This window comes from Haliotis rufescens, unplaced genomic scaffold (genome assembly GCF_023055435.1).
Source record: "Haliotis rufescens isolate VD_foot unplaced genomic scaffold, xgHalRufe1.0.p SCAF_10, whole genome shotgun sequence".
Taxonomy (NCBI): domain Eukaryota; kingdom Metazoa; phylum Mollusca; class Gastropoda; order Lepetellida; family Haliotidae; genus Haliotis; species Haliotis rufescens.
This window is the reverse complement of record NW_025963780.1, coordinates 7,530,535-7,555,057: the sequence shown is the minus strand read 5'-3', so window position 1 is coordinate 7,555,057 and position 24,523 is coordinate 7,530,535. Positions and strand designations below refer to the sequence as shown.

General features: G+C 39.7%; 1 protein-coding gene across 3 annotated transcripts in view; it reads left to right on the top strand.

Moving 5' to 3' along the window:
* Positions 1-24,523, top strand: part of LOC124118005 (cilia- and flagella-associated protein 221-like) — a 244,435-nt gene that overhangs the window by 95,797 nt on the left and 124,115 nt on the right. For 2 of the 3 annotated variants that reach the window (XM_046480041.2, XM_046480039.2), the window contains exons 10-15: positions 1,287-1,439; positions 2,810-2,827; positions 5,519-5,611; positions 14,809-14,904; positions 16,146-16,239; positions 22,838-22,971. In XM_046480041.2, the coding sequence (XP_046335997.1) occupies positions 1,287-1,439; positions 2,810-2,827; positions 5,519-5,611; positions 14,809-14,904; positions 16,146-16,239; positions 22,838-22,971 (588 nt within the window). The remainder of the gene's footprint in view (positions 1-1,286; positions 1,440-2,809; positions 2,828-5,518; positions 5,612-14,808; positions 14,905-16,145; positions 16,240-22,837; positions 22,972-24,523) is intronic. The other variant, XM_046480040.2, reaches the window with a different exon arrangement.

Sequence of the window (24,523 nt, the reverse complement as noted above, 5' to 3'; positions counted from 1 at the left end):
TGTATTGATTCGGTGGATCGTACACCTATCCTCAAACCAGATCAAGACCAAAGAGAGGGAGATCAGTCTGATATTTCATCAGCCATAGTCTGTTGAGATGAGCCTCCTTTACTTGTTTGTGAACCTGGACACTCAATGCCTATTTTAATAGATAAGATGTTGACAAAGTAGAGGTACCACCATTGCTTGGATATGGGTGGTGCCGTGGTCCCATTTCTTACACTTCCCAGACCTAAAACTGGGAAGTGAGGACAGACAGACTTTGTTAATAGCAAGAATAAGGACAAGATGAGTATGGACATCTTGCATGACCATACCAGTTACTTGGAATAGATTATGTGATATGGACTCCAACAATTGTCATGCCATGGACATTTTTAATTTGTTAACTGGTTTGAAATCCAGCAGTCTGTAAACTATCCAGTGTACGTATAACTAGATGTCATAACTCGCCTATTACTCTGGTATATTATGGCAATGATGTATGCAGATAGGATATTCCCAAGAATTATCACCCAACTCCCCTGTATTCTTCATCTAGGATGGCTGATTTTGGAAAGAAATGAGGTTTTCCACCTTCCACTTGCACAGTTGCTTTGGAAGGCAAGATACTATTACTTGCACAACCAACAATTATGGATACCGGGGGTAGTTGACAGTAAAGAAGATATCTTTTTAAAAAATCTGAAGATTTTTATCATGTGATGACAGCTAAAATATAGACAATGATGTAATACTAAATAGAGGTATTATTACTATTGTTTGATTTCTAATACCTGATCTATCATTTTGACAGGTAATATCATGTCCATCTGAACACACAAAAGTAAACAGGATTGTTCAATACAAGTTCAATTTCCACAGAGAAATATCATATTCCAGTTAGCCAACAGAAAAGTAGGGCATGGTGGCCCACCACCAGAAACCCCCCAAAATGGGTCAATGTAAAAACACTGGGGGTCTGTTGCAAAAGGGGATCCATAAATCTGCAGGAAGAAATTGTGAACTGTGAACAACATATCAAAGAACAAGAGCCATCCACTGCAGTCTTGGCTGTACAATAGTAACACTGTATGACTAGCAACTAATTATTACAGTAACATGACGTTTGTTTGTTGATTTTTCGGTATGTGGGTTGAGATCTTGACTCTGTTAGCTTTGTGTAATCCAATCATAATGTTTACAAATGGTATGAGCCAATCAAACAGCCTATGTATATACATATATCTAACCTTTACCCTTGAGTGGATTGTGATCATGGTAAAAAATTGTAAACGTGCATGCAGGAAGCCGAGTTTGCACATGATGTACGTCAAGATGTGTATGAAGAGAGGCAGAACCAACTGAGATGGCAAATTCGACTCGGCGAGGTTCAGATCTCCAACAAGAAGCGGACATATGTTTTAGAAGACAGGATGCATGCCTGGGAAGACTATAGGGTCTGTACCTTTAAAATATGTTTTAATTATGCACATTTAATAGTTTTAAAGATTTTGTTACCCTTATATGACTTTAAAAAGAGTTTTATTGTCAAATATTTTTTCAATTTGAAGCTTACATGATATACTTTTTTTCCTTTGGGATGAGAGGTAGGTCACATGACCGCGAAATTGACGTTCAAAAGTGTATGAAGGACACAATTTGACGTTCATACGTTTTTCACAAGACCGTGTTCTTGATATGATGTAAACACTGAGGGACTTCTTCAACATTCTTGGGGGAACCCCTGGGAATTCCCCAGCACGAATAAATACAGAACCGTTATCTCGATCCATGTCTAGAATACAGTGACAGTCTACAGCAATATACGAATGTACCTTAGTATGTATTTGACACATCTCTACAATCACCTTTCAGTGATCGGGCAATTGATCACTGATGACTAACACTTGTAATATCCACAGGTTTATTAAGAACTTCAGAAATCTCTCCCGTCACATTTATCGTGGAGTGTGAGGGCCAAAAATTGTATGAATGTCGTTGCATACAATGTTTGGCCCTCACTCTTATGAAGGTTCATACTCCAATGAACTCACACAAAGTGAAAGTCAATTCTTAATGAAACATTTTTTTCAATCTTTTCATTATTCTCTCGCCATGTATAAGTAGATATTGATTATTATATTGAATAATTCACCAAGTGAGCAAATGACATGGTGACCCAATGGGGACCCAGGTTAAAGCGTATGTTCCCAGCACTCTTTTGCTTGTTGCAAAAGGTGACTTAATTGGATCAGGTGGTAACTTGATTGTCATCATACCTGAAGAGCCTCGGACACGTAAAGGGGGCACGGGAGGCCCAGTTGTCTAAGGTGCCGCGATTCGCTGTGCAGAGTTGTGTCCCTTCGGCACACCAGAAACTTATGATTGTTGGTTTGAATCCCAGTTTGCCCCGATAATGTTTCTAGGTTTGTCAGCACCATACCCACGCTCATTTGTTTCACCAAAGTGGTAAACGTCTGAGACCTGCATCACTTCGGGCTTTCCCCCCACATTAAGCTGACACGCCGCGATATAACTGGAATACTGTTAAAAGCGCTGTTACACCCAACTCACTCACTCAAAGATTCATCCTCTATTTATATCCTGTGTATAACATCACCATTTTAGCATGAAGTACTATGTTTTTCTTAACTGTAGCTTTGTTTAGGTAGTAATTGTTGACATTTTCAACTGTTGACTACTTATCCAGTTGAGCAACAGTACCAACGGTGCTAATTTAATTGTTACTTTTATGAGAGTTTATTACACTGAAAAATCAATACAATCTGTTTCTCCCGATATGACCCAATATTTGAATATTCTACAGAGAGTTTTTCCCAAACTGGTAAGTAAAAATGTTACAGATGTTATGTTTTCTTGTTTTTTAGGGTGGATGTTTCCCCAAATATTGCATGCCATCATATCAGAAATGTGATGTTACCAAGTGTAAAGGTTGAGAAATATTAATTTCACATTACGCAAACATGAAATGCTTGGAAGAATGACTCTGCCTGGCAAAAATACTTTTTATATCTGACTGTCTATGGAAATGCAACATATTTGGTGCCTTCCTCAATTATAACAGATATACTTTGCAAAAAGTCTTGGTTTTTTTTGCAAGGTTTACAGTGTGGTTCTTAGAAAATAAACTGCATAAATATTCCATTCATTTGAAATCTGTTAGTCATGATATTTCCTCAAGAAATTCTTATTTTTTTTTCAGTTTCTTTGGTGACTGACTCAGTGTTATCATACTGTCATGTTTGCCCTTGAAATGTTAAATTCGTTGTCATATGTTTTGTGATTTGTTGATTTGAGTGGAAGATAGTTACAGCCAAATCTTGCACTTCAAGTCTTTTTTTCCTGTTCATTACAGTGTTTGTTTAAGCATACATCTTGTTATTAAGCAGCCCCATGTAAATGGGGATGTTAAAAAGTTTTGCCAGAATTTGATCGCAAATCGTTAATTTGATGTTTTGAACTGGAAATAATTCATCATAGACAGAAATTGAGGGTCAAGGTAATTAAACTGTAAGTGTATTAGGGTTGGTCAAAAAGACAGACAAAACCAACAAATGTAAAAGTGTTTTTAATTTTATTTTTCAAAATAATCTCCTTACTTTTTAATACACTATCGATATTGAAGCTTTCAGTTCCAGTCTGGAAGAGGTTTTCTGAAGCCGTCCTGAAAAACTCATTCACGGCAGCTTTGAGGTCATCGTTGTTGTCATAGCATTTTCCACGAAGGTGTTCTTTCAGTTTAGGAATCAGGTGAAGATCACTTGGTGCCAGGTCTGGCGAGTATGGAGTGTGAGGAGGCTCTTCGAACCCACATTGTCGCACAGCAGCCTTGCAAGTCTCTGCAAGTAGAACTCCAGCATTCATCATTCCTCGCTGCTTTTCTTTGATAGAATCTCTCAGGCGATGAAGCAAATCAGCCTTTGGCTGTGACAAAATTCTGGACAATCATGAGTGCAGACATATATATTATATCATAGGGCCTCTTGCTTATTCCTGCTGACATTTATTTCACTCATTGTGTTGCCTTTTAGAGAGCAGTTAGTGCATCAAAGTTACTAGGTAGTCTCTGTTGCTGAAAATGGACAAAATTGGCAATCATGCTGTCATCAAGTATATCCAACAGAAATGGCCAACACCAACTAACATCCATGCAGACATGGTGCAGGGATAATTCTAGGGTGCTTTTAGCCCCTAAATTTGAAAAAAAGGCCCACATTTTTCAATACAATGGGGCATTTTAACATTGTGCTGTATGGGCTTACCTGTGGAATAGTTGAAATTTTCACATAAAGGTCCCATGTCAGAAAATTCCTGGAGTGAACCCTGATGGTGTCAAATTTAGGGGAGGATGCTCCTTCCTACACTGCTGTTAAGAGGTGGGCAGCTGAGTTCAAGAGGGAAAGAGAGAGTCTCGAAGATTGGCCAAGATCAGGCAGACCTTCAGCTGCCACCACAAAGGAAACTGTTGATAAAATACATGATAGGGTTGAGGATGATCGAGGACCCACCACTCATTCCACATGTCACATTCAGTGGTCATCTCTCATGAGAGGTTTGAGAACTTTCTCAGGAATAAACTGGACATGACAAAGATTTCAGCACTCACGGATCCAAGGCTTCTGACTCAGAATGCTCCGGGTTCATCATGTCTTGGTGAGTCTTTGGTTCACCACTATCAGCCAGAGACTAAACAACAGTCAAAGCAGTGGAAATATCTAATTTCTCTTCTGAAGAAGAAGAAGGCAAAGTCTGACCCATAAGCTAGCAAGATGATGCCTTGGATTAGGATTCCAAAGTTATCCTACTGGTGGACTACCTCCCAAATGGTCAGACCATCAATGGCCAAATTTATGCAAATATTCTGATGCAACAGTGTGAGAATATCAAGGCTACACATCTTGGAAATTGAACTCGCACTATAAACATCATTTCCTTACAAATCACTGAACCAGTGAAATTAAAACTTCACAGGTGTGTTCCCACTAGTGATGGCACATGATTTTTTTCAAAAGGTTTTGATATGATATTCAATATGGCATTATGTTTTCAAATGCCTGAGGTTTAACTGTTATAAATTGCCATCAAGTAACCATCAATTCTTTGATAGGTATTTAGAAGTTGGAAAAACATGATCTCAAGATTCTTTTATGGATGACAATTTCTTTATTGTTTGTAACGTTTCATGTCTTCTTCTTGCTCCTTCATCAGGTGAATACTGACTCACTGAGTATGCATATTGTGTTATATATTTACATGTTGATATGTTCACCCATATATTGTGAATCACACTATCAACTACTGGTTTGTTTCTTGTAAAGCTAAAAACAACATGTGTTTATAAACTCTAAACAGACATAACTAAAGGGGGCCAATTTGTTTAAAGAACCATTACCAAATCAGTAGATATTCATCCTGATAATCACTTATGCCTGTGCATGGCTCACTGTCCTGATCTTTGTTTGCTCTCTGTGTGGTGATTGTACAATTGCACTCAAAGATGGTCAATTAATTTCAGTACAACAAGCGTGGTGACTGTGTGCCAGAGAGTGAGTACAAGAGGACCTCCACAAAGTGTACTTTCAAGAGAACACTGAGAGATGCAGCAGAGGTAAGTGGATTCAAACTACCAGATATTCCTCACTAGCAAAGTGCTCAGCCCAAAACAGTATCATTACAAAGGTAGTAATTTCAGCATTCCACTGCTACATTTTGAAAACTGTCTGATAATTATTAAAAAAAAATGTTATGCGAAACTAAGTTCTGACAACATGCTAGAAACAGATGTAAGAGACTACCTGACTGATATAAATCCTGTACCCCTGGAGAATATTAAGGGGTATATTATTGTCCCCCCAGCATATAATGCAGGGGGATATAGTTGACGCCTCATCTGTCAAGCCACCCACGCAACATGGTGTCTTTGTTCTCTGTGACTGCATCAAATGCTGATAGAGCCAGCGCGCATGTATTGTTTTAGCAGAAGTACTCTACTCAGCGCTAATAAGCGGTGCTATTTGGTGTGTGATTGGATTAATGTAAGGTTGGATTAAGGTGAAGATTCTCCTGTAAACCTGACAGAGGACATTTTCTTTAGATATAAATCGACTGATGCTTGAGAGGAGGGGGGTGTCACATTCATATTTAGTCGCATTTTTGGCTGGGGGCAAGTGGTCACATTTTGTTTGGAGACGCATTCATTTCACGATTTACAGTATTTATCAACAAATATTGGCAGATATGTCAAACAGATCCTGAGGTGTTGCCTTTTGCTATTTACAGATATTTGGCATTTATATTTTTCTCAACTTCGCTGGAAACAATTTGTACATAAATTCATAAAGGGTTGATTTCGTTTCCAGAGCACAACTCAAAAACTGATCAATATCTTTCAACAAGACTTGCCTGATATATCAAACAGATCCTGAAGTGGTGCCTGTTGATATTTGCAGATTTTTTTTCGTTTTTATATTTCTCGATTTCCATGGAAACAATTTGGTCTCAAAAGGAGGAAATGGATTTCGTTTCTGGAGCAAAACTTAAAAACTGTGAAAGAGTTTTCATGCAAACCTGGTACATATATTTACCAAGGACTGAAGAGGTGCATTTTGCTGGTTAGGAATGTTTTTAAATTTAATTTTTCCCTGTGTGCATGGAAAAAGTTAGACTTAGCTGAAACAGAGGTAGGTGTTGTTTCTGGAGCAGAACTAAAAAACTCATTTGTGTTGAGACTAAAAAAGCGGGGTGTTTCCCAATGACGTCACGGAGATTTCCAAGCTGCTGACAACAACAACAACATAGATAAGTGACACGTAATTCATGATCACATTGTCAGGTCACATTGTTTAATATGCACATATCTGAGTGAAATTCTGTACAATCCTACATATGTCCTACATGTAGACGTGTTCTTATGATAAATGATGTCATGACTACACGAACACAAATAGCATTCGTGTGCCATGCAATAGAATTTTTCAAAACCAATAAATGTCATAATCAATAGGTGTAGTGTTACCACACTATAGCTATTAGAATTGAAATAATGTGCCAAAAAGATACTTTTGTGCCAAAAAGATACACTATTTTCCCTTCAAATGGTACTCTCATGAGCCCGCAGAACTTTATGATATAAACACATCGCCTACAAAGTCAAGGACGAAAGTAAGGGACATTATTCTAAATGACAATGACAAGACCTTTGATCGAACAGCATTTGCGTTCAGCATTTAACATGCGTGTTCAAGTCTGATGTTAAGTGATGTATACTATATATGTTTGTGTTTATGTCAAAAGTCAAGTTTTTATTAGTGTAAACACCAACATTATACATGGAAACACTCAAAACAAAAATTGTTCAGGAAGCCAGCGCACCCACAAGCAAGTTTTAGACAATCTAAGTTTGTTAAGTTTGTTTTGTTATTTATGTATCCAATATATTTCACGAATTAACCAAGGACTTAAGTACAATATCAAGCTATTAGTATTTAGATGATGAAATTATTTTTTATCTATCTAGATCCATAATTCTTTTCAAAATTTAAAAGTGACACTAATTTTCATTCGCAAAGAGAGATAATTTAGGAATTGTCAAGTCATGTTGTCACAATTTAAAGGGAATATGCATATAATGTAGTCATTTTCTATCCTTTTAAATTAAGTAGAGCTAATAAACTGATTTGTCTGATTTAATTTAAATCTGGCTTAGAAGAGAAAAACTTTGTAATATGTCAAATCTATTCCAGAACGTAGTTCAATGATGTTTGACTTGTCTGACAGAAATGCTGAGGATCATTTACTAGTATTTGTCCGTTGACCCTATACGTTACAACGGTTTTATTGTCTGAATGGTCTCAAGTATATCTATATTTTTTTAAACATAAAACGGGAACATGTAGGCTTAAATATTAAAAAGACCAAAATATTTTAAAACCGGTTTATTGAATGCAAAGATTATTGTGTTGAAAATGTGTACTTTATATTGATCAGTAAATTTCATTCAATAAACTTTTTTTCTGCGAACATATAATAGAAAGTGAATTTTGGAAAATGTGCAAACTATGCTACATTTTGATGAGGACCCGAACTAGCATGGGAACGAAAATCTGTGCTTAACTTCTGCTGTAAAAAAATTCAGTAAATTGTTATATTTAATGGAATACATCTATATGCCGTTAATCACCTGTTTTTAAAGAATGCAATTGTTTAACAGACAGTTTTTAATCACTTTTTGTCAAATATTTGTCTTTCAATAGGATATGGATAACACAGGTATTGAATTTAAAACGAAACAAATTATTACAATTACTTTGCAAGAAAAATATTAAACACTGTATACAAATATTTGATCACATGTATTTCCTTGTTAAGTCAATAAATACTACACTGTACAGTTAAAATTCAATTATGAAAACCACCCGTCCCACACGATTTTAGACGTAAAAACTTATGCGAAACCTTTATGTTTTTTTACATATGTAGATTGATATAATTTAATAAAATGCAAAAATAAAGACTAAAGCATTGACACAAATGCGATCCAGAAAATATAACAGCAGAACTCTGCGCTATATGAAAACTGTAATATTGAGCAAGATGTCCCGTGCGAATACAAAGGGAAACCACTCTCAACTAGAATATGAACTAAGATTAGCTCCCCCTGAGTTATCAATAAGGTCACGGTCATTACTATAGCCTGCGGACACCTTCCATTTTTATCCTTCCCAAATTATCGAAAAGGTACGTTGTTTCATATTTCTTCAGCATGGACTTGGATAGAAATATATTTTAAGCTATGGACTCCATAGTTTTGTGGATCGCTGTCGCGATTAAGAACATTTCTGACGTGGAATCATTGATACGTTCTTAGGGTTTTTGAAGTGTCAATTTGAATCACACAGTTTAACAAATGAAATGTCAATGTTTGAACGTAAAGCAGACTAATTGTTTGGCAAAATATCTATAGCAAAGTATGCCGCCATCTTGGATGAAGATAAAATAAACTTACGACAGGTATGGGGCTATCTTAGATTTACGACAAACTTAAGATATCAGGTCAACGATAGTTTCGAAAATAGGCTACGATAGCCTACGATTTCCTTACGATAACTTTACGATAATTTAGGGCTATGATCGTTTCGAAAATCTAGGCCCAGGTTGTTAACTGGTGCCTTTTGCTTTTTAGCAATTTTATAAGAAATTATGGTTTTTCCATTTCCATGGCAACAAGTTTGACTTTGACTCTGTTCATATTGGTGTGTACCTGATATAAAAATAGAAAGTTCCGACTCCCAATTCCATGGTATTGTTTTGATAGTTCAATAACTTCTCTTGTATATGGACTGACAGATTAAATATTAATTCTCTCATCAAGTTTGACTTAATAGTAACAGTCAGTTGATTTATTCTTTCAAATTTATTTCTTCACTGAACTCAAGGTATCCAATGGCAATGAACTAAAATTGGGGTATAAGCAGCCAAACTCCCTTTCCGAATTGCACCAGACATGTCATTTCCTGATGACTCCTTGTTTTAATTGCCTTTACTTTAATTCTCTTGCCTTCTCTGAATGCAATTCTTGTTTCGTTTAGGACTGATTTCATCTCTTTCGTTACCCCTGGTTTGTCGATGTTAACAGGCACAATAATATCCACACAGACCTTTAAATAATTCAATGATCATTTCCCACAATGCACATTTCTTCAAATGTAGAAACACCCATAAATATGGAAACACCTATCAACTTATCCTGGGATAAAGCAGAATTCAACACAAGCTATGAGATCATATGGGTAAAAATAAACTCAAGGAAAGATTAAAATGCTTCTTGGATTCTTCTACATATCCCATCATGGTGTGAAAGACATTACAGAAATGCAGACTTCATTAAAATGGATAATGGCCCCCAAGATAAAATCCATTCTATTTACAGGCAACTTTAAGTCAAGGTATAAATTGGAACTCTTCTTCGCTTCACGTGGATCTAATGACTGATTTACAGCAAGCGATGTTGGAGACTGTAGGTGACACAAACCTTTCACAGATTCATGACGTCTCCACCAGAGAAGGGAATATTCCAGGTCTTGTCCTCACGACTCTATCCCATCATTAGGGAAATCAACATGCATCAGACAATGACATGGTGGTGACTGACTTTTCACATCACCGCAGATCACAACACACTCCAAAGAGCAATTTGACTTCTCGAAGAGAGACTGGACCAGCATTGAGGAACATATGACAGTACTTTTTAATGATAATATTATGCTTGGTGGAGATTCATCCACAAGCACTGAGATGTTATGGACCCAATTTAGAACAAGACTAATGTCATCAATAGACAAACATATTCCATCTAAGATGCTGAGACATTAGAACTCTCAACCATAGTTCAGCAGTTCCATCAAGAGACTTCTTTGTCGTCAAGCAAGACTATATGGACAAGCAAAGAAAACTAATACCTGGCCAGGTTATAGATTCCTCCAGAAACTTATGTAAGTGTCACATAAGAAGAGCTGAGTGGTCTTTTATAAAACAAAACCATCGTAGAAGTCCTCGAGGAAAATACTAGTGACCCAATTTGAAAATATGTAAAATCCAAGAAGCAAGATAATATTGGTGTAGCACCATTGAAGAAAAGTGTTACATTACTTAATGATGGTGAAGATAAAGTAAATATTCTGATTAAGTAGTTCAGTTCCATGTTTACCCCGTACAACTGCACCAGTTTCCCTTAGATGACTAAGCAAGTCAAGGACACTATACCTAGCTTATTTATTAGTACAGCAGAAGTGTTGAAGATGCTAAAGGACCTGAATGCCTCCAAGGAAATGGGACCTTACAGTTTCCTACAAGAATACTGAAGGAATGTGCAGGTGAATTAGCCCCAGAATACAACCCTGCTTGACAACCCTATCACTCAGCATCACCAAGTTTTTCTGCGTTGAATATATCTTGGTAGACACCTTCCCTGATCAATGCTGATGTTTTCGTATTCCTAAATGTCTTCAAAGTCGAAGAAGCAGCAACGCCTGCCCATGATTGTGCATAGCTCAGCTCTACCAAGAAATATTCAACGCAGAAAGACTTGTTGATGCAGAGTGATAGGGTTGTCAAGCAGAGTTGTATCCCACCCAGGCTGAGGAAGGATACACACATGTAGCTTGGGGTTGGCAAGCAATTCTACACCAGTTCCCACCCGGCCCTCCCTCATCACCATCAACTTAATTAAGTAGCCGAAGTCTTACATTATCAGAGCCCATGCAAGCCTCAATCCCAGAGTCTGTAGCTTAATCCGTTTTGAATCTATTTTTGAGTCAATCTACAACAACAGACTGCATCTTTGGACAATTGACTTACCAATCTGTCTGGCCACACCCTTGCTCACATCTCTATAGTAGCTGAGGGGGCAGGAAAATTTATCAACATGGAGGCAGCTATATAAGACAGATCAGAAACATGACAATTATCCTCGTTTATCCGTGTGTAACGATACCTCTCACACACGATACCTCTCGCTCAGTGTTCACATGCGAGACAATCTACTGTTTGTAGCTAGAATATGTGTTGCTGATGTCAAGAAATATCTGCCAGGGGCTACTGTTACACATGAGGATTGCAATCTAGAAGAGGCCGGCTGTTTCTTTACATATGGCACGGGAAAATCTGGGACTGTTTCATTCAGACAGGAATGAGTCCAGACTGGCATAGAGTGCATAGATCGCACGGCGTGAATATTCAGTACTCTGGCCTTGGCCTTCTTGTATGACCAGAGTAATTCGTCATGCAAATTACAATCTCCTATGCGCCAAATCGGATGATAAATTGCTGCTGCTGTCGATTAAATGGTCAACTTATATGACACATGGGTCCTCCTTTTCTCAATTACCTTCCATCAATGACGATTTTTATTTTCTCGTCAGGTCACCTTTGACTAGAATGAGTGTCCCTATGACTACATTCAAGGACTTGGAATTGGTAAATAGTCTAATGATGGATATAGGTGCTTATTGTAACTTGTTTGCTCTAGGGGTCTGTCATGTCTTCTTCCCTCCAAGACTCATACATGGGTCTCTCAGAGGAAACACCACTGTCAATGACACATGATCAAGTTGGCTTTACTCACCCATAAGAAACATGTTATGAATGCAGGAAGATCTCTCATCTGCACAAGTTTTGATGTCCAGCCACCTTCAACTTAAGCAGTGATGCCACCTGATGGCTCAAGTCAGATCTGAGCCCTTCTAGAAGTCAGTGTTATCCCAACCCGTCATGTACCAACAGTCAATTGCACCAATTGATGAAGTTAGGCCAAGTACATTTCCAAACATCAACTGTAGCAGTGTCAGCATACAAGCACCCTGGTCACACACCTTTTCATTCTTGGTAGCACCGACATGTTGCTTGGAGACCAGATTCTTTTCGTGCCCAACCCAGATTGAGACGTCCTCTTCCCTCAGAAAACCATAATTTGACCAGCAAGGATTGCTGTTGAGAGCAAAGCGGGCCTAGCCCAAGAGGCAGGAGAGGGCGCTGATTCTGACATGATTATCGTCCACCTGATTTCAACATGACACCAACTGTGGGAACTTTATGGGGACTTCTACGAGCCTACATCAACAAATGGCAGCTCATAACATCAACCAGTGGTTACTCAAGGTTACTTGTACAGGATACAAGCTGAACTTTCACCAGCATCCAGCACTTGTATCCAATTCCATGGATCATTGTTTCCATCTGGAAGGGACCAAGTTGGCAGCTGCGGAAAACAACTCTGATCATCAGGCTTGTGAGGAAGATACAATCCTCTTGATACAGCTGCTGTAGAACCTTGGGTTTCTTGTTCATCCAACCAAGTCGGACTTTCGGCCTGTACAGGACGACGTGTACATAGGGGGCAAGGTTCCAGTTAAGCTCGGGTATTCTCAGGCCCCTGGATAACCAGTACATGAAATTCCAGACAATGATTGTGGAAGCCATCAATCAGCCCTTTCAATCTCATTGGTGGTGGATGTCATGTCTGGGGTTACTAACATCTCTCCAAGATCTCACGTACAGAGGATGTATTCAACTCCACCCTCTGCAAACTTTCATGAACTGGACGAGATCCCTTGATCTCAATCCCCTGGAACGGTCGTCACCAGATCAGTTATTCGAGTTGAATTGGTGGATGGACAGGATGTCTTGACAGGCATTCCCTTGATATTTCCTCATCCAGACCACCACCTCTACACGGACACATCCGGACAGGGTTGGGGGGCTCACATAGTTGGAGCTGCAGTCTGTGAAATCCATTGTCCATGACGTCCTGAAAATACCAAATACCATTGTATAAATAGTGAAAATATCAAGGTATTGTGCATTTTCTTAACATTTTAATGTATTATTATCATCATTACTGTAATCCCTCTGGTGTTTTCTGGCTATGATGTCATAGAGGTTTGGGTATTCAAAGGAATTATCAAACATTAGTTATCATTGTGTATAATTCTAAGAGTACTACCTCCATTACATCACGAATTATTCCTCCCTCCATCCTTCCCAATCTACGAGTATCAGCATCAAGTGGACGTAGTGATTGGAAGGAATTGACGATACCCACCGTGTTCAAAGCTTTTTGCCCCAGGTACGGTTAACAGAACAACTGGTTGAGATGGCTGACAGTAAAGTGTATGTCTTTTGAAACCCTTGGGATTCTTGTAGTGGGATGATTCGCACAATTGCAGGAATAATGGCTTTGATGAAATATAGGTAGTGTTCTTAGAATTATACACAATGATAAATATTGTTTGACATCTCATTACACACTTTGTTTCATGGTAAACAAACAGCATATGTACTGTGAGGTCAATAATAGAATATGGAGGGATAGTGTGGGATCCCTATACCCACAAGGACATAGAGAGACTCGAAAGAGTACAGCAGCAAGCAGCCAGATTCATTGCTGGAGAGTGCACATCCTGGACTGAAGGTGGTGTTACCTCTATCCTGCAGGAGTTAGATCTTTCCAAATTACAAAATCGATGACAATGTCAGAGGTTATTCTTCTTATACAAAGTGGGGGAGGGATTGGTGCAAGCCATCCTACCACAGAACTATCTAACAGCGCAGCAAACTCAATGGTTTGTCAAGTTTCACATCAAGTAACCTGGTTGAGTGATGTACAGTAAATCACTCAAGAGGATATCAAGTACCACAGGGAACCACAAGCCAATGTGATCAGTAATTCTTTGTGAGAACTATTGTGGACTGGAACAGCCTACACCCGGATCTGGTGCATGCACGATCAGTGGACTGATTGACATAAAACAATAAAACAAGAAGTGGATTCTGTGCAGTATTTTAACACAAACACCTATCTAAATACTGATGCACCTATAAAAGTACCAATTCACCTGACCTGTGAAGATCCGGGGTAGAATAGATCTTCAGCAACATGCTTGCATTAAAAGGCGACTATGCTTGTCGTAAGAGGCAACAAACAGGATCGGATGGGTCAGGCTCGCTGACTTGGTTGATGCACGTCATCGTATCCCACTGCCTAGATTGATGCCCATGATGACGTTATATAGCTGTAATATTGCTGAGTGCGGCGTTAAAAAACATGAAACGAAACGAAATTGTTTCACCTTTCTAAGTACTGATGCACCTATCTAAGTACTGATGCACCTATTTAAGTACTGATGCACCTATCTAAGTACTGATGCAGATATTACCTGAGAACTAAAACGTTTGAGTTATGAAGCTATTCATAGACTAGTATTGGTGGAAATTTATATAAAAAATATAATGTGACAATTTGTTTTCCAGCTTGCATCGGCAGAGACCAAGTTTGACCCCTACACCAATGATATGTGGGCAATCCGACATGCCTCCCTCAGTGTGTTTCGACAGGCAGGACGCAAGGTAAGCTCACTAAAACATGTCAGTGTTCACTTCAGTCAAAACATCTATACAGAGATGCCAACCATTACACTTTTGGCGTAATTATAATGCTTTTTAGCCTAAAATTATGCAACTATGCTTGTCCTCCCCAAATTACTTCATTTAATGTTTATATTATGGAAGTCAGTGAAACTTGGTACACGTCAACCTTAGTGTGGGGATAAGATTGGAAAAATTAAACAAATTCAGCAGAAGCCGTAAAAGTTTCCGTGCTGTGTGACGCCATGACTGACGCTAAATCACACACAACGATGACGGTAGTTATCTGCATTTCTGACTAATTCTCTTTGTTACATTGGAAAACATGGTAAACAAATAACAGTATGCAGATTGTCAGAATGTTTCTGATTACTTACGTGACACATTTATGTGTATATGATTCCTCAATCATCGAAAACCTCCTTGAAATCCCGCGTACTGTTACCAGTGAACACGCCATTTTGTAAAAGTCGGTCACCGGTAGTGATGTCATACAGAAGTAAACATTGTTGTACATATTTGGTAAACTTGTAAACTTTCAACTTAGCACCCAGCGTGTTCTTGGTTTTTGTCTAGTTTGCATTTTCATCATCGCCTTGATAATCCACAGATATGACAGAAACCTTTTTGTATAGGGTCACATTATTTATAAGTAGTAAGCAGCATATAGGATGACGTTACTTATGACAGTGGGTTTATGTATAAATGCGCTACTGCAATCATGAGAATAGACAAAATTCCTCGGTTCAATGCTAAAAAGGTGCGATTTTAGGGTGTGTAAGGAACAGATTACTGCACTCGTGCCCGTCAGATACCATTAATCTTACAACTCGTTAGATACGTTTTGAACAACTCGTTGTAAGATCAATGGTATCTGACAGACACTCGTGTAGTAATCTCTATTTCCCATACCAGAAATGCTGCTCTCAGACAGGAACTGCAACCTTTAGGTTCCTCAACTCTCTCAGCCAGAAGAAAGGAATGGTGTTATGGTGTTGTAGTTGGCATGTATTTCCCCAAATTGTTCACATGTAATTGTATATCATGATTTTTGGAGCCTTCTAGAAATGGTGGTGATGGGTGCTAGTTTACAGTATTCTTGATTGTTCCAAGAACTTCCTTTATTTCAAAATCTGACTTAAGTCACTGATGCTTTTCATGATATTACATCTGGTGTAGCATTGAAATTGTTTCTGAAAAAATATCACATCTCTTTTTTGTAGGTGATAATTCGAGCCAGGGCAAGCCATAAACTTGCCTCCCTGAGAAAAGCAATGATAGACTGGAGCAAAAAGAAGTTTGCCATCAAGGGTTTAGGTAAATCATGAACATGTTTAAAATGTAATTCCCTGAAATGATGTATTTCTGTTTGTACATAATGTTTTTCATTTTTTACCTTTCAAAATGTTAGTGACATTCTTCCTTTCTTATTTCAGTGTTTCAAAACCCTTGCAAAATTTCTGCTAATTTTGAGTGCTAAAACAATTGTTGATTCTTTGAAAGGCAGCACTATCCTAAAGTTTGAAAACATACCCTTTTTGAAAATATTCTTGTACAAAATTGTTTGACAGTTGTTCAGATATATGATTTAACCCTTATTTATGAAAGAGACAGTTGGTCGACATTTGTTCAGACTTGTTTGGCAGTTGTTTGACAGCAAACTCATTCTTTTAAAAAGTTGATTCAAGACATTTTTCTTATAGGGAATCAATTGTTCGAAACTGTCTCACAACTGCAAACAGATCCTTGCCAAGGTCAAGGTTATTCAACAAATTATTGCTAAATTGTCTTGAAATGCGCATAAATGCAATGCAGTAGTAGTAGTAGTAGTGGTCTTCTACTACTACTACTTCTAATGCAGTGCAGTATTTGTTTTTCTTTCAATTGTAAATGCAGTAAACAGTTTTGTTTAATGTTATATTATTACAAGTTAGTCATGGCATTGGCTTTGCCTTATCATGGCGCTGTTCTGTTTGCAAACTAACTGTGTAAATAACACTTTTCAAATCAGATCACCTTATTTTTACGTTAACACCACAGATTTGACTTTGTTTTATTTTTATCCAAATCCAACCATTGTTCTGTCCCTGTTCTAACCTTTCTTTCTAAAGCTTTCCTTTCCAAAGGTAAGGATAGGTATAATATTGCTAAAAAAGTAATATTTTACCTTATCCTGACTTCTACTAATTTGCTTAACTCTTTCTTCTTACCAAAACGTAGTGGAAACTCTTGTGCATTGTTCCCAGTGAACAGAAAACTTCTCACCCTAACGCATCCCTCTGTTGGTACTCTATCTCCTCCTTGTTTTCAATATGAAAACGTGTACCAAGTGTCGTCTGCGTATCTCCAGTCATGATCCACACACCCTTTGTTCACCTTGTATGGAATGCAACTGTACTACAGACAATAAATGCGACTTTTGCTTCCCCTTGGCTGAAGAAGAATTCGCTGAATACATCTATGCCGTCGAGAGGAAGAGGACAGAGTCTTGACACTCCACTTAGGCTACAGAGACAACCTCTAAGAAGAAGAAGATGACGAAGAAATGGGATTTGACATCAAAGATGAAGTCAATATTAACCTTCACTCTCCACAGACCATCCCTGATGTTTCAGCCAAGAAACTTCATCCGTCGGCAGTAGAAGTGCCAACTATCTTCTGAAGGGTGTCTTGGCTGTCAAGTCGAAGAAGAAGTCTCCTGTGAAGTCTTCCAACCCTGGCAAGAATCTCCAGTTTCTGGCGATGAAGAAGTCCTCTTCTGTCCTCCTCGAAGACGTCGTCCTTCACAATGGCGCAGACCTTCACACGAAGCTCACACCTCAACAAAATTGAAATTATCATCCACGACAAAGGGTTCCACGAAGCCGTCCTCAATGAGCACCTGGAATGAAGACATCCGCGCACAGCCTTGCACCTCCTCACAGCTTCAAACGTTCGTTGAGCTCCCGACCTTTACGTATGCCCAGCCCTTCACGCATTCGTCACGACTCACCTGTTTCTGTAACGTACAACAATGCTCATCCCCCTCTCGAGGGCCGCCATGTTTAAATTTAAATTATTTTTGACAATTTGCATTTGTGTAAAAAATGTGGAAAAATGTATTTTTTTAACTTATCCTGCATTACTCTGTATTGCATTTACTGCTGTCTTTTGACAGAGAGACAAACTGTGTGAGATCCAGATGCTGAAGAAAAGTTGTTCCAACCGATAGAAGGCAGCACCCCTCGCACAGTCGGCACATGACCCGTAAGTCATGAAGTCACATCCATACACGTAACGGCTTTGTCACCACAACAGACGGACGTACTTTGTATCCCTTGTGGAAATTAAAGCTTATTGTTTCTATATTTTGTGTGTTTCTACATTCATATGCTGCTACATTGTTACCTGTTTATGGGCTGTTACCTTTAGGGTCTTACCGTTCGTAATTTGTAACGTTTATCGCTCGTTTGTGGCTCTAGTCACAGTAATTTACGGGCGCAATGTTGTTCCCGCCATTTTGTTTCTTTTTTGCCATTTTTGCCATTCACCATGTTGCCACATAATTTTATGTTCTGCGCTTTTAATTCTTTCTTTGTCTTTGGTAATACCTTAAATTTATGTATTTTGTTTTGGCATGCTTAAAGCTTTGCCTTTCTCGCTACCTTTGAGCGTAACTGTTCGCTCTCATAAACTTTGAGGCGGTTGGGTAGCCTAGTGGTTAAAGCGTTCGCTCATCACGCCGAAGACCCGGGTTCGATTCCCGACATGGGTACAATGTGTGAAGCCCATTTCTGGTGTCCCCCGCCTTGATATTGCTGGAATATTGCTAAAAGCGGCGTAAAACCATACTCACTCACTCTCATAAACTTCAATAAAATACAATATTTTTGAGTTACATTATGCTTCCTGTACTTTGTGGTTTTGCCACATGGTTATGTTTTATGCTTAGAGCTTTGTCTTTTCGCTACCTTTTAGCGTAACTGTTTGCTAACATTAACTGAAATACAATACAAGTTTTTGAGTTACATTATGCTTTCCGTACTTTGTGGTTTTGCCAAATGGTTATGTTTTTGCTTAAAGCTTTGCCTTTTCCCTACCTTTTAGCGTAATTGTTTGCTCTCATAAACTTAAATAAAATACAAAGATTTTTAGTTTCATTATGATTCCCGTACTTTGTGGTTTTGCCACAGGGTTATGTTTTTGCTTGAATTTCAGATTTTCTGCCTCACTGCACTTGCAGATGCAGCGGGAACAAATCTAGTCGTGGCCGCCCCTTCTGCTGTGATTGTATGACGCCCTGTACTTTCACAATGCAGTGCCAATGTTGCAGTCCTTCTTCGCTGTGCTCCTTCAACTCGAAACGAGTATCCAGGACACACCTCACTCAACGTGCTCATCAACCCCCTGATATGGCTTACAACTTGGAGACTGCGGTCTTTTGACACTACCATTGCCATCACTTTTATCGACAACATCGTCCCTTCCGGTGACACCCGTAATGGGACCGGTCTTCTGTCTTCTCTGCCATCTAGGTTGACAGCAGCGGCGCCGTCGGCGTTCGCGAAAAGCAACACAACCCGCGCCTCCCGGTGCCTGAGTATCTCAGCCAAGCTTACTGGCGCTCCCGGTGCTTCCCACGCTCCCAACGCTCCCAGCACTTCCCACGCTCCTGACGGTTCCGGCGCTTACTGACATCTCATAGATCGTCACACGGAGAGGCAAGGGGAAACCATGTCTTTCAATTGTTGTTGCTCCTGTCGCTGCTCACTCGTATATCGTCAGGATCGTGACTATTGTTCAACTTCCCTGGAGGAATCTTTTCAACCAGTAGACATTTGGTCTGATTCAACTTGCCCACTGGTTGTCTGGACAAGGTTTTGTTTTGCTACGTTCTCCTTAACCCCATCGTTTAAAACGCCATGCTTTAGGAGAGATGACCTCCATCAAGACAGAGCTTCTGGTGGACAGCGTCTGAATCAGAACAGGCAGATCTTCACTGTACAGGCTCATTAAGCCTGTTTGACCCCTTTGTCATAGGCTACTGGGTACCTACTTCTCGGGATCACCGTTGACTGGTCTCACATATCACAGTGTATCTTATCGCTCTACACCGGCCCTACCATCCGACGATGACATCCACTGTCTTCTTCGTAGACATCACCAGCACCCATGCTCCTCTACCCTGCCTCAGCGCCAGCGTTCATCAAAGAGGCTCTTCCTTGGCGCTCCCCGGGTTTTCCACAGTGCTCCCGGGACTTTTTTTTCACAAAACTCGGGTACAACACTTTTATGTCTACCACACAGTTCATTGAGGATTGTCTGTTTGTGGAGATTGCACTTCATTTCCGGTTCCAATGCGGCTTTCTCGGCTACTGCGCAGAGTGATTTACATGTCATGTTTCAAGTACTCCGAATGTAAACAACTCCGACCGGATTTGATCAATTGACCTATGGCGAACAGTGCAATGTATTTCTACAGATTAGTTTGCATGCTTACATGTATGCATGGTGCAACCACTCAACCAGACGCCTGTCGCAGTCCATCCATGGACAGATGATGGAAATGATAGACCTCCGCTGCCAACATGGCAGTCGCAAGGTACCAGGTTTCATCGCCCTCTTGCTATAAGAACGATAGCGCTTATATGGCGTTCAAGGGATGGAAAAGATCGCCTTCCTTTGTACAGTTTGATCTTTCAGACTACGACACCTTTATATCTTCAGCCTTGGCTACCAGATACAGATACCATTGGAACAGCAAAAGCCTCAAGATAAAAGCGCTTATCCTGGACGTCACTTGCTGGCAGAGAATTCTCGGTCATGCCCTGTTGATCATGTCCATGGATAACATCACCATGGTGTGGTGTTCAAGGAACCAGGGTACTCTCCACTCTCCATCCCTCCTAAACCAGACCTTCTGCTTCCTCGACTTGGTGGTCAGCCTGGACCTGTACTCTCTCGTCTTGTACTCACAAGGTTGAGAGCATGTTCTGGCACTGGCTCACAGAGTCACGGCAGTTCCTGGCTGAGTTCCTTCTGTACTTGCACAGCACCCGTCAGTTGAAAGGCTCTACCATCTCCACATACCTAGTCGCCATCAACTCTGTTCTTGCCATCCCAGACGATCGGAGAATGACGAATATTCCTGAACTACAGGCCTTGCTGTGCTCGTTCCGTCTTGAAGACCAGAAAGCAAAGTTCAGACCACCTGCATGGCATCTAAATGTGGTCTTAAACGCTTTTCGGGCGGGTCACTTCGAACCACTCCACTCGTCTTCTTTCTACAACCTAAGAAAGAAGATGGTGTTTCTACTGGTTTTGGCTACTGACGCTCGGGTCAGTGAGCTCCACGCCCTCGACGTCACCCGTGTCCGGTTTGAACGCGGTGCTCAGGGCGCCGTTCATCATGGGCAGTGCTGGGACTTCATCTTCAAGAATCAACTCCCAGGACAGCCTGATAGATAATTCATTATCCCCTCCCCCCTCCCCCATCCCCAAAGGCTATCAACCCACACGAGATTGGGGCGATCACATTTACCATGGCTCTTCACAGTCTAACTGTTCCATCCAGTCGCTCATGGAAAGCTGTTCTTGGCGATCTGACACCGCTTTCACCAGCCACTACCTCCGTGATGTAGCCTTGGAAGATGTCGCCAGCGTTCACAGTTTTGGTCCCTGGTTGTAGCCCAACAGGTCACCAATCACCGACGCCACTAATTCTCCGATTCCTGAGCAAGGCCCGTCGACCTCTCTGGCGTTTATCACCCCAGACAAGAGGGCTCTGCTGCATTCCGCATTCGCTCTTAGGTCAGTTCTAGTTTTTAGCTACCCACCTCATTCTATTTCTGTCACCTATACGGGTTTTACTTTTACCATCGACTCTTGTTTCCTGACGACAGGAATGGTAGTAGATGTTGACACCGACGCCAACGCCAACGCCAACGCCGCTGATTCTCCAATACCCGTTAGGCGCTTGTTACGCCATATGGTTCCCTTGACACGTGTGTCGCTTGAAGTGTTTATATCGAGGTGTTTATTTGACATGCCCGTAAGTGGGATTTTCAGGCTTTTTAGCTTTGTAAGCTATGTAACGCAGTTTGTTTAGACTTAAGCTTATGCAAATTTCTTTTTTACTGTTGTTTTGCCTAGACTTATCCTCAAATTGAAAAATATAACCATTCAGCGATTAATATGCCATAAGGTTCCCTTGACACACAAATAATGAATTCTTCCTGTCCGGAGCCAGTCTTACACTATTCGCCTTCGGGGGATTTTCACGCTTTTCAGCTTTGGCTTGGTAACACAGTTTGTAAAGATTTTAGCTTACGCTAATATTATTTTTTATTGTTTGTTTACATGGACTTATACTCAATTCTCATGTTCTTTCTGTAAATAAGATTAAACCAGCCCAACCATCCGGCTCTTTGTTTTTGCCATTTGGTTTCCTTGACAACTTATCATTTGAGGTTTAACATCTGAAGGCATCCCCACCACCATACCACCTGATACAGATGCATTAAGGAGTAATGAAGGATAAGTAAAAGATTTAGTAAAATCTAAATTGTTTTTACTTTTGTATACTTATCCTGCATTTCTGCGTCTAAGGGACCACCTGTCTCCCCACTATAGCTTCAGAAAAATCTTTTGTTAGCTCGGGTGATGAGCAGGAATGTCACGGACGATGGGTCCTACAAAAAGTAGACTGAAGATGGAAAAAACCTTTAATCTTCACCTAGGACCATCGTGAAGCACTGTCTTTCTTTGTTGTGAGGTGCATGAAGAAGTTATGCAGGAAAAGAATACAAATGTTAAAAATATTTAGATTTTCTAAAATTTTAGGCCAAAACAGTTTAACAAACTGTTAACAAGAATCTTTGTATAAGAGACTTTTTGAGCATGACTGTACCCTTAGATGTAAATGTGTAAATTGTAGTGGGTGAGCAGCAGGAGAAACTGGATGAGGAAGAGGACAGAGAAGATGTTGCTCAGCACTATGACTTCAGCAGCCAGGATGTCAAGAAGTACTCATTCCCAACATACATACCTCCCAACATTAAGGATGATATGGTAAGTCTCACTATATGATTCTGCTAATACATTTACTTGCTACCATCACAATAATTCAGTCATGTTTTATCCATGTATTATGTGTTTCATCTCGTGGGCCAATACATTTTGAGTACATTTTGTCCAATCAAATGCTGTATAGTGTTTGGCTTCTTTGGACTCAATTTGCTAGTTGGAAGAATTAAAGCAAAATAAATATTTAAAAAAAGCCCAGATCAATAAAAGGAAATGGAGTTGTGGATTTATGGGGCCAAATTGGTTGGATGGAGGAGGAAAATGATCAACATTTCCTGACTTTGTGGGGTAACTGTTCAGAAGGCAACTTTAAGTAATGCAGATTATATCATTTTTAAACCATGTATTAGATATAATAACAAAGCCTTTTTTTCTGAAACATTTATATATCTTAAACACAAAATAAAATGACAGAACAAGAGTTTGTTCCTTTTAAACACTGCCTTGTTTGGGAACTTTTTCGTACAGTCACAAATAACAGTCATTCCTCATGAAACTGGAAAGCTAAAATGTGAAACAATACAAAAGTCTTTATAATGAGGAACACAATATTTCGGATTATATGCTTACTCCTTCATTAGGTGAGTAAAGTATATGAGGCAGAGGGCATATATATGTACACGTAAGAACAACAAAAGTAATAAGATAACAAACAGTGAAAAGTAGTATAGGTACTGGAGCCAGATTTATATACCTATACCACCACTACAGATGAAATTTTTTATGTCAAAACCTGATGCCCATCAACGATCGTCATGAGTGGTATTAAAAGAATCATTAATATTAATTAAAAATGGATAAAGTTCACTATAGCCCTTGAGGATATTGGAAAGGTATAGGAGCAATACAAAAATTAGCCACTGCTGCTAAGGTATATAAAGATGTGTCCATGGATTGGTTAAAGAAACAAGCTATGTGGCAAATACACTTACCGGCACCGCATTATATACCGAGTAGGGCTGGGACGAGTCCAAATTTACTATGGTACCCAACCCCCTATTACCCGACCCTACCCGGGTACCCACTGTAGGTCTCAAGAGTTGTGAACACAATGTCTAATTGGGAATAGTTTAACTGTAGCCCTGGCAAAAACTGTTTAGATACATGTATGAAACCAGAGACCATATAATGGATTTATGGTCTCTCATGAAACGACCAAATCATGCGTTCACTGAAGTTGACTGAAGCTTTATCTTTACTCAAACATATACAAGTCTAAAGGAATGTGTGCATCATCATAAAGAAATGGGAACATTAGCGACTTGTAGTGTACCCACTGAGCTCTAGTGAGTTTTTAAACAATATGTCACGTGATCAACCACGAGTCCGGGTAGTACTGTGGGTACCCGGGTCCTACCTCGGACCAACCCGACCCGAGTACCCGAGTTACCCGTCCCAGCCCCAATACCGAGGAAGAAGTTTTATATTTTTACAACGAATGAAGTTCATCAGGCTGACCTCTTGTTTCTTTCCCATGATAAGGTAAGACGCAAAACGTATAAATATGTTTAACCATAGTGGATGTGGCTAGTCGATA